At 39.9% G+C, this 15760-nt stretch overlaps 1 protein-coding gene across 2 annotated transcripts in view; it reads right to left on the bottom strand.

Moving 5' to 3' along the window:
• Positions 1-15760, bottom strand: part of LOC132816640 (uncharacterized) — a 62873-nt gene that overhangs the window by 17151 nt on the left and 29962 nt on the right. For both annotated transcript variants that reach the window (XM_060826466.1, XM_060826467.1), the window contains exons 5-6: positions 14641-14807; positions 4740-4818 (exon numbers count right to left, since the gene is read on the bottom strand). In XM_060826466.1, coding sequence (XP_060682449.1) covers positions 4740-4818; positions 14641-14807 — 246 coding nt within the window. The remainder of the gene's footprint in view (positions 1-4739; positions 4819-14640; positions 14808-15760) is intronic.

Genomic DNA, 15760 nt, shown 5'->3' with positions numbered 1-15760 from the left:
TGTGCAGTCTCTTTCCTCAGTCTACACTATTCTCTCTGATCCGCATGAGCATTTAAGGGGAGAAAATGACTTAGCGTTATTATTGTTAGTCTTCTAATCCAAGTGATGTTCTGGGGCCTGGGTTTGAATCCTGCCAGGGCTGATGGTAGAATTTAAATTCAATAAATTTCTGGAATTAAGAGTCTAATGGTGACCATAAATCCATTGTTGATTGTCAGGAAATGCCCCATCGGGTTCACTAATGACCTTTAGGGAAGGTAACTGGCATGCTTACCTGGTCTGGCTCACATGTGACTCCAGACCCACAGCAATGTGGTTGACTCCTAACTGCCCTCTGGGCAATAAGGGATCAGTAATAAATGCTGGCCTAACCAGCGAGGGCATCGCTGGTTAATGAATAAAAACAAAATTGCTAACACTTAAACAATGGAAATATCGGATTTTGTGTGCAGCAACTCCAGTCATTTCAGAGAGATGTTCTAAAATGCTAAAGTGTAAATTCTTCCACTGCATCTTTCAGTCTTCCGTTCTCCCTTCCTCTTTTCCTTCTTTCGTCTTTGCTTTCTTTCCCACCTTGCACTATCCATAAAAGCCTTTTGCCCTCAACTTAATTGAACTGCACCTGAAATGTCAGAAGTGGAAACAGTTTCCAAGTTGTCCAATTTGATTTAACTAGGATGTCTCTACACTGAAATGAAGCACTAGGCAATTGAAATGGTTGAAGCCCTTCAAATTTTTCCCAAATTTGAGCTTGAAAACTATTGATGCATGTCAGGAGTTCATGCTGCTAATCTTTGCACCTGAAGTTCTCTGATCTATTTCTAGTGCATGAAGCTCATTAATGACAATATGAATTTGTATAATATCTGGGAATGGGTATTCTTACCAAGCTTAACAGCGGTTTGTTCTGTAATTGGTCTGCAGGAACTAAGGGTGTGCAATCTATGAAATGGAAATAATTACGTGATTCCAATTAATTTGCTAAACTATGTGCAAAGAAGAGTTAACTTAAACTGACTTTGTTACTGAACTTCAAACAATAACTAATCTGATCCATGTGAGAACAGAGGTAACATAAGCATTAGGAAACAAGGGGGAAAAGTGGCAGGAACACAAGGGAGTGTGCTCACTGGAGAGTCGTTTTTTCAGAGTTTATTTCTAATATATTTAGTTACTCTAATGAATGGAAGCATGGCAGGGTTCCTCAGCTTGGTCGAGTGCCCATCCTTTGAAGTGTGGACTCTACAGGATATTTTTTGTGTGTTGGCCAGGTACTTCTGAGCGAAACCGTGTTAAGATAATGGTGGGCAGGCTCTTAGCTGCTGATTGGAGGGATGTCAAGACCTCTGTATCACCTCTTTTTGTGAAGTCTTGCCAGAACTCATACCACTCAGACATTTAACAGGTCAGCTTCAGGATCAAGGAGCATTGTGTGTGTATGTGTATGTGTGTGTGGTTGCAGTGAAAGTATTGCCCTCCAAAAACTGCTGGCCAATCAGAAGGCACCACTTCTTCTGTACTCAACTGCGCAACTGGAAAAGCAGTGGCTTTTGCTGGTATGACATGCACCTGCAACCAAGACAATGGGTGATAACAGGAGGGAAGGATCTCAGCTGAAACAGCTGTTTGCACCTGTCTCCTCCATGCCCCCTTCCCTTTCCCCTTTCCTGACACTGGGACACTCAATCCGCCACCAAGTCTCGTTGAACAAGTGAGCTACATTTGCTTGACATGCTCCTCAAATGGGGGGTTAATGCCAGGATGTGGTGGCATTAACTACCCAACTAACAGAGGGGTGGCACCACCCACAGCCCTTTGCATCTTAGACTTAATCAAACTAGAAGTGTGAACGTGTCACGGTCTCATCTGCCCCTTTCCCACCACCAAACTCTCTATAGGGCACGAAATTCCACCCCACATGTAAGCTTGATGTCAGTTGGAGGAGCTGAAATTCCTGAATGTAGGAGCTCAAATACCAGCTGGTGCCAATGCATCCTCTAGGCTGATACTGGCATGGATACCATGCTTCTGGATGTGGTGACTCTTCAGCTGAACACAATTGTAGAGACCAGAACTAGGGGACGTAGTTTAAAAATAAGAGGTCTACAAGTTTTTGACTCTGACAAAAATACTTCACAGACCTAACCAAAATACACCTGCTTTATTTTAAAATGATAATAATATATTACACACTCTCACCACAAGCCATGCTTGATTCTTGATTGAAAAGAGAATCAAATGGCATTGGGGCAAGCAGAAAAATGGAGCTGAAATTACATTCAAATCCTATTGAGCACCAAAGCAAGCCCAAGTTCAAATACCTTACTCCTGATTCTAATTTGTGCATTTGTACTTTTAAGAGTATTCAGAGTGAGAGAGAATGAGTGCTCATTAAGGAAGATCAGCATGGTAGTGCAACAGTACCCTAAGCATGTTTCTTTAAATAGACAGTGAGCTCCTGTTGTTGTATTGAATGCTCCAGTTCATTTAGTTAACTGTGGATTTGAGAGAGCAAACTTTCCAAATTTAGAGTGTGGAAGCACCATGTTTCCCCACCACCACCATGTGCACCTGCGATAAATGTAATGCTTATCCAAGTATTATCATGTATGGTATACACCTGAACTTTTGACATTGACTTTTGGTGGGATAGCAATGTGAGAAACTGTCCCTTTGAGCATTAAGGCATGCGCTGTCCAGCCTGTCAATTAACAAACTGATTGATCATGAATTTCTTGAGTGTATGGGTTCCTATTACTCCCTCTGCAGGGAAAAGAAAACATAGGACCATTCAGACTGACCCTGAAGTGTTACCTCTGTGAACTCCTAGTAGAATTTCTGTGCTCATTGAATGCAAACAGCTTTGGACACTCTGGAGGCAGGAAGCATGTTTCCGCTGCTGGGTGAGTCCCGAACCAGAGGACACAGTTTAAAAATAAGGGGTAGGCCATTTAGAACAGAGTTGAGGAGAAACTCCTTCACCCAGAGAGTGGTGGGTGTGTGGAATGCTCTGCCCCAGAAGGCTGTGGAGGCCAAGTCTCTGGATAATTTCAAGCAAGAGTTGGATAGAGCTCTTAAGGATAGTGGAATCAAGGGTTATGGGGAAAAGGCAGGAACAGGATACTGATTGTGGATGATCAGCCATGATCATAATGAATGGTGGTGCAGGCTCAAAAGACAGGATGGCCTACTCCTGCACCTATTGTTTATTGTTTTCCACGTGTATAACATACACGCCTTAAAATAGTTGCCACCAACAGCTGCATTTAAATGGCAGATGTAACATATGGAAACCCAGCCCTTACGTAGCAGCCTTGTGCATCTGCTGTTAACTAGCAGACACAGTCTTGAAGTAATCTGCTCCTGTTAGTGTTATTTGCTTTGATACTCGATGGCCTGTCTCAAAGTTTGGCGCAGGTTGGTGGATGTAGTCAAAGCATAACAAAAATTGTCAGCACTTCAGTAAGCTTTTTAATGGTTAATTGAAGACTCCTGTATTGCCAACAAGGGATCGTACATACAGGAAGATTTTTATAACCTCACAGCCTACGGTTATCAATTTATTAAATTCAGGAGCTGTACAGTAGTATCAGAACCAGCATGACTGCAATTTCCAACCAAATGTCCCCTCCAAAATGCTGATTCCTATTGACAACACAGGATCTAAGATTCAATCCTTTCTCTTAACCACTGATTAGCGTACCCTCACTGCAGCAACACACATCCCAGATCAACCATGACTTCATTGAATGGAGGAGTAGACACAATGCACTAAATGGCCTAATTCTGGCTCGAAGTCTCATTTTATCAGAGCTCAGGACTGAGACTGTGGTGCTTGGAATAATGTTGGCCAGGTCGAACTCATTGAGTAGATGATCCCTGATTGGGTATGTTACCCTGGGCCTGTCAGGGAGGAGACTCACTCTACAGACTGACTCTGAGCTGGCTGGTCAGAGTTCATATACTGTGCACATGTGAATAAAGGGTGACTTGGTGACAGGATACTGGCCTCTGTGCAATTATTTCAGAGACATACTCACCCTCCAATCTTTCAGGTGTAAGGACTGATTTCATGCATAAAGAGGAACAAAGAACAAAGAAAATGTATAGCGTAGGATTAGGCCCTTCGGCCCTTCAAGCCTGTGGCAATCCAAATCCACTGTCTAAACTTATCGCCAAATTCCTAAGGATCTGTATCCCTCTGCTCCCCACCTACTCATGCATCTGTCCAGACATACTTTAAATGAATCTACCGTGCCTGCCTCTACCAACTCTGCTGGCAACACGTTCCAGGCACCTACCACCCTCTGTGTAAAGTACTTCCCACATTGGCCTCCTTAAACATTTCATCTCTCACCTTGAATATGTGACGTCTCGTTATTGTATCCCTGGGAAAAAGTTTATCTCTATCCATCCTGTCTATACCCTTCATGCTTTTGTAGACAATTTAGAAACTTAGGACAGTGTTTTTTCCACATTTGTGCTTCGATGAATAAGTAGAAAATCTCTGAAGCAAACCTGCTTCAGAATGTTTCTCATGAGTTTGCCCATCTGGTGGACATTATTGTGGTGCGAATTCTATTTTATGGGCACTATACAAAAACACAATTCAGTCCATCAAACCTCCATTGCAAAAAAAATGTTGTTTCTGACCAAAAGAATGTTCAGATAATTCAACAGGATAAATGTTTCACTTCAGATAGGATTAGTTTTATAAATCTGAATTTAAACCAACTTACCATCTCAAAACACAGCAGAAACAAACACTGGCTGCGAAGATAATACATAATGCTGGTAGAACAGTTTTTGTAGGAAGCCCTGCAATAATAAATCACAATCACTTATTCCTTCATCCACAAACACTTAATTTATTTGCAATAATTGATTGCTAGTTCCTTTTCTTGTAACACAGGTATTAAAAATTTCAATTACATCCTTTAGACAAGACACACAGAGCACCGCTTAAAGTGTCGTTATCTTATCCATGGTCTGTTCAACCTATAAAGCATAAGAAACCACTCTGCCTGTGATTTTATCCCACAAACAGCAGTTCTTAAGCTTATAATCTTCAAATGAAATTCCTGGACTCACTACAATCTACTTCCCTCACAAGGAACACAAATGGAAATTAATATATCCTTGTATCTCCTGGAAAAGGAAAACAACACAAAATAAAAAGCTTTTTTGGTCCTGAATCAACTTTTGAACAAGGCCATAAGTACAAGTCACCACTACCCATTACTCACATATCGGCTTGTGGTTCATATCACTTTGTACTCACACTACTATCATCAGGTCAGGCTGATCTAAATGTTAAAACAGGAAACAATCAGCATTGGGCAGGTGTCGTAGCATTTCACATTAATATGGCAGGTTTTCTGGTTCGTCTCTGACATGTATTTTTACTAACTCATCCTATTCTGAAACTGAAATTGTCTGTGTTGCACTGAATTTGTTTTAGGTTTTAGATGGATTTGCAACGCCTCTGCTAAAACCATTGCCAAGCTGTGTGCAACAAGAATCCTCCCTCCATTTCCAATCTGTGTCAAAACTAATTCACCATGCGAGTTTGTATCAGGATAATTTATCCACTGCCAGTCACTATCAGGATAAATTATGCACTGCCAGTCTGTATAAGGTACCTCACTCACTGCTGGTCTGTATAAGGATAATATATCCATTGCTAGTGTGTATCAGGATACCTTACCCACTGCCAGTCACTAACAGAATACCTTACTCACTGCCAGTCTGTATCAGGATAATTTATCTGCTGCTCATCAGTATAAAGTACCTTACCCTTTTATTCCTGATGAAGGGCTTTTGCCCGAAACGTCGACTTCGCTGCTCTTTGGATGCTGCCTGAACTGCTGTGCTCTTTCAGCACCACTAATCCAGAATACCTTACCTACTGCCAGTCTCTATCAGGTTATCTCATTCACTGGCAGTCTCTCTCAGGATAATTTATCCACTGCCACCCTCTATCAGGATAATTTATTCATTGGCAGTCTGTATCAGGATACCTCACCCACTGCCAGTCTCTATCAGGATAATTTAATCACACCAGTCTGTATCAGGATAATTTAGCCACTACCAGTCTATATCAGGATACCTCACTTAACACCAATGGCGAAACAATAAAAGTCAAGGATACGAGTGCTCTTGAGCTAGAAGAAGTTACAGAGACAGAGAAGGACAAAAACATGGAAGAATTTCTAAAACTAAGTCCTGATGTTTAATGTAGTTTAAATTTGTGGAAAGAAGGGATATGCCTTTCTGCTGCTATTAGCTTATGCTACAGGACATCAAGTAGCTCAGCTGGTTGGATGGCTGGTTTGCAAAGCAGGGCAATATTAATAGTATGGGAGCAATTCCCATACCAGCTGAGGTTACCATTGAAGGATTCTCCTCCTCAACCCCTCCCCTCACTTGCGTTGTGCTGACTGTCAGAATAACTGACCACCATTTGTCTTTATCTACTGAGAGAGAGCAGTCTGCAGTCTGTTGGGACTGTACCTTTACTAACCTGTGCTGTGACTGTGAAATCTTCCCCTTTGACTACAATTAACAACTGCAAGATTTTACCCAAACAACATAAGCAAGGAGTATGTCCATCAATCTCTAAATTCACAGCCTCTTACCATCTTCCCATTACATATCTTTGGCACTGGACTGTAGTAATTCAGTACTTGAACCCAATTATGTATACTTGTGCTTGATGGATTTAACATCTCTCAAAATGCCATTGCATGATCACTATTATACACAAGACTAATACTGTAGTCATCTGTTTAACTATTTTTCTGCACTTCACAAATATTTCAGTATCACCAGTGTTCCATTGTACAATGTCTCCACATCAATAGCCTGCATCTTTAAACTGCAGCATGTTCACCCACTCAGTCATTCACAATTAGTGCCTTCCCTTTGGAGTAGTAATAATAAAGGTGGAATTTTACAACAATCAGACAGACTTCATGGTCAAATTTCCACTACTAGCCCATAAATGACCAGAAATATTGAATTTAATTTTTCAACTTGCCTTTATGGGAGTTGAAATCAGAGTTGCTCGACCAGTACAGTTCTTGAACTATACAATTATCATAATGCTTTTCAATTCCACCAATGTGCAATTCTTTTCTCCTACTCATGAATGCAGTTTTGACATGTTGACATCTGCTCCTTGTTGGATCAAAACTTCTCAGTGAACCGTTCCAGGAACTCTCAGTGCAATCAACAATTTGCCATTCTGGTGAGGTTGGCTGTTAGAATTGACTAACTTAAGAACTTAAACACTTCAAAATCAGGTGCCTATTTTGAGTCAAAAAAACTCAATAGACAATGGAGGAAGTATTGAGCTCTGTTCTTCTACATCAGTCATTTTCTGTTTATTTGAATTCTCATTTTTACCCTCGCCTTTGTTCTTCTGCCATTGTGACTAGACTTAAACGTTGCTCATTCAAAGGTGAGCATGTGATTTCCTTGATGTGCAGTTAGGTGAGTTGGCTGTGCTAAATTCCAAACCCCCCATAGTGTCCAGGGTTTGTAGGTTAGGTGGGCTAGCCATGGCAAAAATGGGGTTATGAGGATGGGACTGGATGGGATGCTCTTCAAATTGTCAGTGCAGATTCAATGGACCAAATGACCTCTGTCTTAGCTGTGGAGATTCTATGATTCCAAAGTTGAACTCAGCTATGAAGAAGAGCTCATGCCCAAAATGTCGATTCTCCTGCTCCTTGGATGCTGCCTGACCTGCTGCGCTTTTCCAGCAACACATTTTCAGCTCTATTCCTTTGTTTTGTCAACTCTCAACTTTCCTGCTGGATTTTTATCCTCAAGGAGCATGATGGGTATTAGGAAGGCTCTCAGTACAATCTGCCCACATCAGGTGTCCAAATACTCACAAGGTTGGTTGGTCCATTGTTGGGCAGGGAATGCTATATCTGCAAATTGTATAAATGACCTGAAGAGGTGGAATTGTGGTTGTCTAATTCGCTTTTGATAAAAAGGCAATTAAGAAATCAAATTGTGAAGAGGGTCTGAGGAGGATGCGAAAAGGTCAAGAGGGTTAAGTGGGTAAATGTAAAATTGTCCATTTGACTGAAGGATAAAAATTAAGCATACCGTCTAAGTGGTAAGAAATTGCAGAACTATAAGATACAGAGAGTTTAGAATGGTTGAGTGCATAAATCAGGAGTAATATGAATGTACTGTAAATAATTAGGAAAGTTAATGGTATGTTACAATGTATTATGATGGGCGTTGAATACAAAAGTACAGAGTTAATGCTTCAGTTATACAAGAAAGCTATAAGACCACAGCCAGAGTACAGTATTGTTCACCCCATTTTACGAAGGATGTAAATCTGTTGGGAACAGCTTAGGGAGGGTTTTCTTATGTGGGAAGTTTGGACAGGTTAGGCTTAGAGCCACTGGAAGTTAGAAGAGTAGGAGATCACTTGATTGGAACCTACAAGATCCTGTGGGGTCTTGACAGGGTGAACGTGGACAAAATGTTTCCTCTTCTGTGAGAATCTAGAAACTAGGGGTCACTTTTTCGAAACAAAGGGCCACCAGTTAAAACAGAGCTGAGATTTTTTTTTAAACAGAGGGCCATTTTATCTTTGGAACTCTCTTCCTGAAAAGATGGTGGAAATTGAATCTTTGAATATTTTTAAGGTAAAGGTGGATTGGTTCTTGGTAAACAAGGGGGTAAAAGGTTATCAGAGTAAGGTGGAATGGTGGATTTGAGTTTGCAGTCAGATCAACCATGATCTTATTAAAAGGCAGAATAGGCTGGAGGGGCTGAATAGCCTACTTGAACTCCTGGTCATGTGTAAGTCAGGATGGTCTGTGATTTGAAGGGAAACTTGGGTGTTCTCGTGCATCTGCTACTCTTGTTCTCCTTCAAATATGGATGGTGCTGTCCAAGGACCCTTGGTGAGCTGCTGTGATGCATCTTGTGGATTGTACACATTGCTGCCACTTTACAGGAGTGACAGTGAACATTTAAGGTGGTATCTGGGGCACCAATTAAGTGGTTAATTTAGATATTGCTGACTGTTTAAAACCTTATTGGAACTGCACTCATCCAAGTAAATGGAGGTATTCCATCACATTCATAACTTGCGCTTTGTTAGATGATGGTCTAGCATTGCAGGTCAGGCAGCATCCAAGGAACAGGAGATTCGACGTTTCTTCAGGAAGGGCTTATGCCCAAAACATCAAATCTCTTGCTCCTTGGATGCTGCCTGACCTGCTGCGCTTTTCCTGCAACACATTTTCAGCTCTGATCTCCAGCATCTGCAGACCTCACTCTCTCCTTGATGGTCTAGCATTGGTGAGTGAAAAGGTACATGACTTCACTGCAAAATTCATATTGTCTAGTTACCACAGTATTATATGGCTGTTCCAGTTTTTCCCATCATTCTGGAACCACCAGTATTGTCTACATGAAACTGAAGAATCTTGGAACCAAACTCATTCTACCAATATAATTTGGGCTCTCGTTCCTTACAGTTTTCCCTTTCCTTTCCTCTCATAAGACCTCTGCATAAGTGAGTATATGAATATTTGTGTATTTGGCATTAAACAAAGATTTGTTTATTTTACATAGTAACTTATCTGACTGATAAGCTGGGGAGGTGAAGGTCTAGTGGTATTATCACTGGATTGTTAATCCAGAGACCTAGGTGATGTTCTGCAGGCCTGGGTTCGAATCTAACCAGGGCAAGTGGTAGAATTTAAGTTCAATAAAAATCTGGAGTTAAAAGTCCAATGATGACCTGAAGTCCATCGTCAATTGTTAGGAAAAATTCATCTAGTTCAATAATGTCATTTAGGGAAGGAAATGAATATTTGGCCTACATGTGACTCCAGACCCACAGCAATGTGGTTGTGGGCAATTAGGGACAGGCAATAAGTGCTGCCCTAGCCAGTGACATGAATGAATAAAAAAAACTAGTTTGCCATTTGTTTAAAAATTAAATTTGCCTGTAATAAATGTGTTATTTTTGAATTTATTGAAAAGCCTCTTTAGTCCTAGCTCACAGTAATAAAAATAAACAAATTTACCATTTTTGGTGATTGAATAAGGTCTTTACACTTTTAGTATAGCCATTGGAAAAGCTGGATTTGATTTCCAATGCATTCCTTCTGCCAGAGCTACAATACGGATGTAGGTTTGCTTGCTGAGCTGGAAGGTTCGTTTTCAGATGGTTTGTCACCATACAAAGTTATATTATCAGTGAGCCTCCGGATCAAGCACTGGTGGCATGGCCTGCTTTCTATTTATGTGCTTAGGTTTCCTTAGGTTGGTGATGTCATTTCCTGCGGTGATGTCATTTCCTGTTCTTTTTTCAGGGAGTGGTGAATGGGATTCGAGTCAATGTGTTTGTGATAGAGTTCAGGGTGGAATACCATGCTTCTAGGAATTCTCGTGCACACCTCTGTTTGGTTGTACTAGGATGGATATGTTGTCCCAGTCAAAGTGGTGTCCTTCTCGTCTGTATGTAAGGATACTAGTGAGAGTGGGTCATTTTTTTTGTGGCTAGTTGATATCCATGCATTCTGGTGGCTAGTTTTCTGCCTGTTTGTCCAATGTAGTGTTTGTTGCAGTTTTTGAGGGTTGAATTATAGAACTTGTCTTGATGCAAATATTGACTCAGTACAGCAGATGTCCCTCCACCTCGATCTCAACCAGCAATTTCACTCATGGAAGTCATGTTTCAATAGTCTAGGGTTATCTGACTTTGCAAATTTCAAAATGGGATGTGAGACCATGGACAATATCTTAATGGTAATACTACCTGAGGTTGACTTTGAAGTGCTCTTTTAAAGTAACCTAACAAAGCATTCATAAAGTAGTGTTGCAAGAAGAAAATGTATGGAAACTTTCCCAGGATACAAAGCAACATGCAATAAGTGCAGTAGTGCCTGAAATGCTCACATCCTGGGAATTACTTTTTTAAAAAAAAAGTCCATTCCTCAGAACAAAAGTTTTCGATCTATGTTAAGATTACTGGGGTAATAGTACTCAGTCATCTTCTGAGAGCAATAGGGCTGGACAAAGAAAAAAACTGCTTGCAAGATAGAGGAGAATTCTTCAAATAAACAGTTCCAATAAAAAGGAAGAACAGAACATTTTCAATGGCAAAGGAACAGGGAGCCAGAATTTAATAAAATTCAACCTACACATTTTGGTGGTCACATTAATTAAAAGTTCAAAAGAAATAAGATAAGACTGCCATCGAGAGAGTAAAGTTTTCATACAGAATAAAGTCAGTTACATGGTTTATTATTCATCTTTTTATGAAATATAAGGGACTACAGGTGGGCAGAAAGTCTAGAAGTAACGAGCTTGTTCTTTTTAAAGCAAAGAGATGAAGGTGAATGTCATTGAAGGAACAAAAAAATAAGTATTATAATGGCATAAATCAGCAGAAGCTGTTCATACTGACTGAGGGGTTCGTAACTAGAGAACATAATTTAAGATAATAGGTAAAAAATGGTAAGATGTGAGGAGTCAATTTGCACAGTACACTAATGTGAGCTCAAAACCACTGCCTGGAAGGGTGTCGGGAGATTTATAAGTAAAAGGAAATTGGTATGTCCTTGAATGGGAGAAAATTATAAGGTAAGTTACGACTACCACGTAGCAGTCTCATACTTTATGAATGCTTTACTTTAAAAGAGCACTTCAAAGTCAACCTCAGTCAGCATTACAATTAAGATGTTGTCCATGACCTCATGTCCTATTCTGAAATTCAGGAAAAGAGCCAGCACAGGCACAATGGCCCTAATAGCCGCCTTTTCTGATTCTGATTTAAGATGGATAAAGTCCAATGCAAAATCTCCAAAACTTAGAACCAGATAAACAGCATGTTGAAGAGAGCAAATATTTCCTTGGGAAACAGATCAGATTATCCAAGCTGCCAATCCTTGACAGATGGTGATTAATTTAATCGCCCAAGATTTAACAGCAGCTTCCATCCTTTTCAAAAGCATCAATGTTAGACTAAATGAGTATGCGATGCAAGAGAAATTGATTCATCTCAAGGATGGAGTAATATTGTTATATACTTGACAAAATCCATTGGATAAGCTGCAAAAATAAAACATATTTGGACTGCCCATGAAATGGCCATGTTTATAGCCACAGGAATCAAAGCAGTCAATGGGACCACTTCTGAGCTATACAAAATTTAATTCATTGAGTGGTTTAGAGGGCGATTTCCATTTGAATGTTTGAAAAATAGCTATTATGTGTAAGTGGAAATTATAGTTTGACAATGGAATTGGCATTGCAAATTAAGGTGGTAAGACTCGTAATGAGTCAGGCAGATAATCAGGGAAAATGTCACTATCACCTCGATGGTGATGGTGAGCACAAGGGGACATAGCTTTAAATTGAGGGCTGATAGATAGAGGACAGATGTCAGAAGTGGATTCTTTACTCAGAGAGTAGTAAGGGCATGGAATGCCCTGCCTGCTTCAGTAATGGACTTGCCAACTTTAGGGGCTTTTAAATGGTCATTGGATAAAGATATGGATGACAATGGAATAAAGTGTGTTAAATGGGCTTCAGATTGGTTTCACAGGTCGGCACAACATCAAGGGCCAAAGGGCCTGTACTGCTCTGTAATGTTCTATGTTCTAATGTTATCAATCACCAACAATAAGGTAGGTGAATAGTTCGGGAGTGTAGGCAGAGCATCTCACTGGGATAGACAGTGGGCCAAAAAAAGATGAATGAAATTTATCTCAGTCCTTATGTCCTGATTCATCAAAGTCAGCACCTAAAATCTTTATGATTTACTTTTACGCTCATATCTATAAAGTGTTTTTGGGATGGAAGGATTGTACACACTGGTGCATCATATCGTATATTGCTTTTGAGCCTTACGGTAACTCTTGTGTAAATGTATTAGATTCCTTAAGACTGTCACTGTGTTTCTGTTTTGTTTTTGTAATGATGTCTCCGATACTAAGTCCACAAAAAATGCAGCTTCTCTATGGAGTCACTAAACAACTCTCAAAGGCTTACTAAAAAGTCACTTCAAAAATTGCAATGCAACTTTAACCCAATCGTTCTTCGAGTTAGCATTCCCAACATCAATTAAATAAATATTATCCAGCAACCTGCTTGGATAAAAACTGAGAGAATTGCAGATGCTGTGAATCAGAAACAAAAACAGAATCTGCTGAACTTTTCCGACAATTTCTGTTTTTCAGCCTGCTTGGATTTCTTGTTGAAGGGTGCCTCAAAAATATAATGCTTGCAAACAGGCGTCACAACCTGATCTGAGACAATTTGGAGCAAGTTTTACAGCAGTGCTATTTTGGTCAGAACTTATGCTTTTGGTTGGATTTTGATCTTTTTAGCAGAAGTTGGGAAAAATCCCAGCTTACTGAGTTGGCCTTAAGAAAAACGATATTGATTGGTGGGATTTTCACTCCAGAGGGGACGGGGGGGGTGCTGGTGAAGGTGCATGTTTAGTCGGCAGCCCAGGAATTGTTGAAAGGGATGCATGTAAAGGAAAACATTGCTTAATTAACAGATTTTCATTCTTGCATCTATTTTGTCAATAGTTCGATGCTTATTTGCACAAGGTAAGGACTGTCAACTTTATATTGTTTCTATATAGGTGACATTTTAAGAGTTTAGTTGATTCACACTTTCAATAGGGTTCAGGTAGCGACAGCTTTTCAAAAGAAAGTGATAAATAATTGTTTTTGTAAGCTTTTCTGCTCTTGTCATTATCACTGAAGGGTTTATTGGTTCTCTACAGAGCATACAGGGTCTGAAAAGGGATTGAGTTTGAATAGAAACTTTAGGGGGACATTGGGAATGGGTGATGTTCATAAGTTGGCATGGGGTGTATGAGTGGTCATCAGGATGGGTGTAGGGCCGATGGTGGTGTGGAGAGTAAAAGGAGTGTTGGAGGGTGGGGGTTGTGCACATGGGTAAAAGCTTTTTAAACTACCTGTCAGAAGCTTCCAGCATCTAGTCTATTGTTCATGACTTCTCTGAGAGACTGTCAATCACAAATCCAGGGGAAGCTGCTTCAACGTCATTGAAATTATTGGGTTGAGGTGATTTTACCACAGTAGAGGAACTGCTAAGATTGGAATGCATGTGCTGTTACATTTCCCACACTCTTCTCGTACACTAGCAAAACTTGGGTTACAAGGAATCTCAAAATTGTGTACCATGCGCTATTTGTAAAGGCCCACACAATCTCTCCAACTTTGCAAAAAAAAATCCAGCCTGTTATTGTCAAGAGTAATCCATACTGCAATTAGGTTAGTGACACAACGGTCTGTCACTTTTAACAGGGTTATCCCATATCATAGCTGTAAAAACATTGCTCGACAGAATGATGCATTTACGAGAAAACTAAACCTGTCAATGGTGAAACCTTCATGGAAAACCCTTAAAGATTGAATTTTGCATGTGGTGCCTTGACTTTTTTTCAAGTGGACGCTCAATGTAGGTTTTTGTTTATATGATAATGTTACAAATACAATGTTTACTTGGTTCATAGAAAGAATCAATTTATGTTAGGGTCCTAGAGACCTCTGATTTCTACCCAAGCCATCCTGGATCAAACAAAATTGTTCTTAGTAAAATATAAATACATACATTGGTTTTTAGCTGGAGTGATCTCAATTTCCCAATGTGTTTTCTTTGTCCAGTGTTGATAAGATGCTTCGCACATATACATTCCAGCATAATATTCTTTCAGAGGTGCTTTAAATTTGAGCTTATTTTCGATCAGTTCAACGCCTTCAGGAAGTGAATCATTTTGTCTTAGAAAAGAACAGATAGTTATTCAAAAAATGTTAAAAGAAAAGTACTTGGCAAATACATTTTGTTGCATATACATTCTGTTGCAAAATGTTTGACATTAGCTTTGATGTATATATTTTGATTGCTGCTGCTGCTGCTAAGAAACTGATTTGCTTTTAGTCTTTAAGTATAGGGAAGCAGGTGAGTGTGGAGCAAGTGGGGAGTCTGCCAGGGACTAAGATGAACTGGTGGATAGCTTTCCTCAGCACTCTATTTCAGATCTGAAAAAAAAGCCAGAAAAAATTCCTCCAGCCCTCACCCTTCACACCACTTCACCACCTCCACATACTCCCCATTTCCTTTCCATACCAACACATATGTTATGAAGATCTGGGTGTACTGTTCCTTTAAGAGAGTTAAAAGCTAGCAGTGACACCGCCAAGTGTTCTCAATAAAACACAATGTAACATATGGTCCAGCTACTGGGGTAGCTAGTGTAGTTGATTACCTGGAGACAAAAAACAGATTTGAAATAGGCCAATCAGTTTAAATTATAACCCAAAAAATAACAAACTGCAATCAAGATTGAATTTTGTATATTGCCAATCTTAAAAGCCAATGACACAATCCGATGCTTTGGGGGGGGTATAAGACTGACAAAAATTGAACAGTTGGGAGAAGAACTGCCAAGGCAACGCCATATGCAAACTGCCCAGAGAATTGCTCTCTTAAAGGTACCTATATCAATCAGTAAAATCCCCAAGAAGAAAAAAAGAAGACAAGAATGCAGAGAAGAATGGAAAGCTGCCTGGTTTTGTGATAAGTTTTTTTTTGTAAATCTTAAGCGGGGTTTAATCAGACTAATATTATAAAAGGGAAGGTAAAAGATAGGTTAGAGGAAGGAGTTGTAAATAATTGTTAGGTAATCATTCTCTGTCATACTTTAAGAAATAGAGTTGCTAATTTTTACTTT

The sequence above is a fragment of the Hemiscyllium ocellatum genome, chromosome 6 (genome assembly GCF_020745735.1).
Source record: "Hemiscyllium ocellatum isolate sHemOce1 chromosome 6, sHemOce1.pat.X.cur, whole genome shotgun sequence".
Taxonomy (NCBI): domain Eukaryota; kingdom Metazoa; phylum Chordata; class Chondrichthyes; order Orectolobiformes; family Hemiscylliidae; genus Hemiscyllium; species Hemiscyllium ocellatum.
Note: the sequence above shows the minus strand (reverse complement) of the source record. Positions and strands in the feature narration are given on the sequence as shown.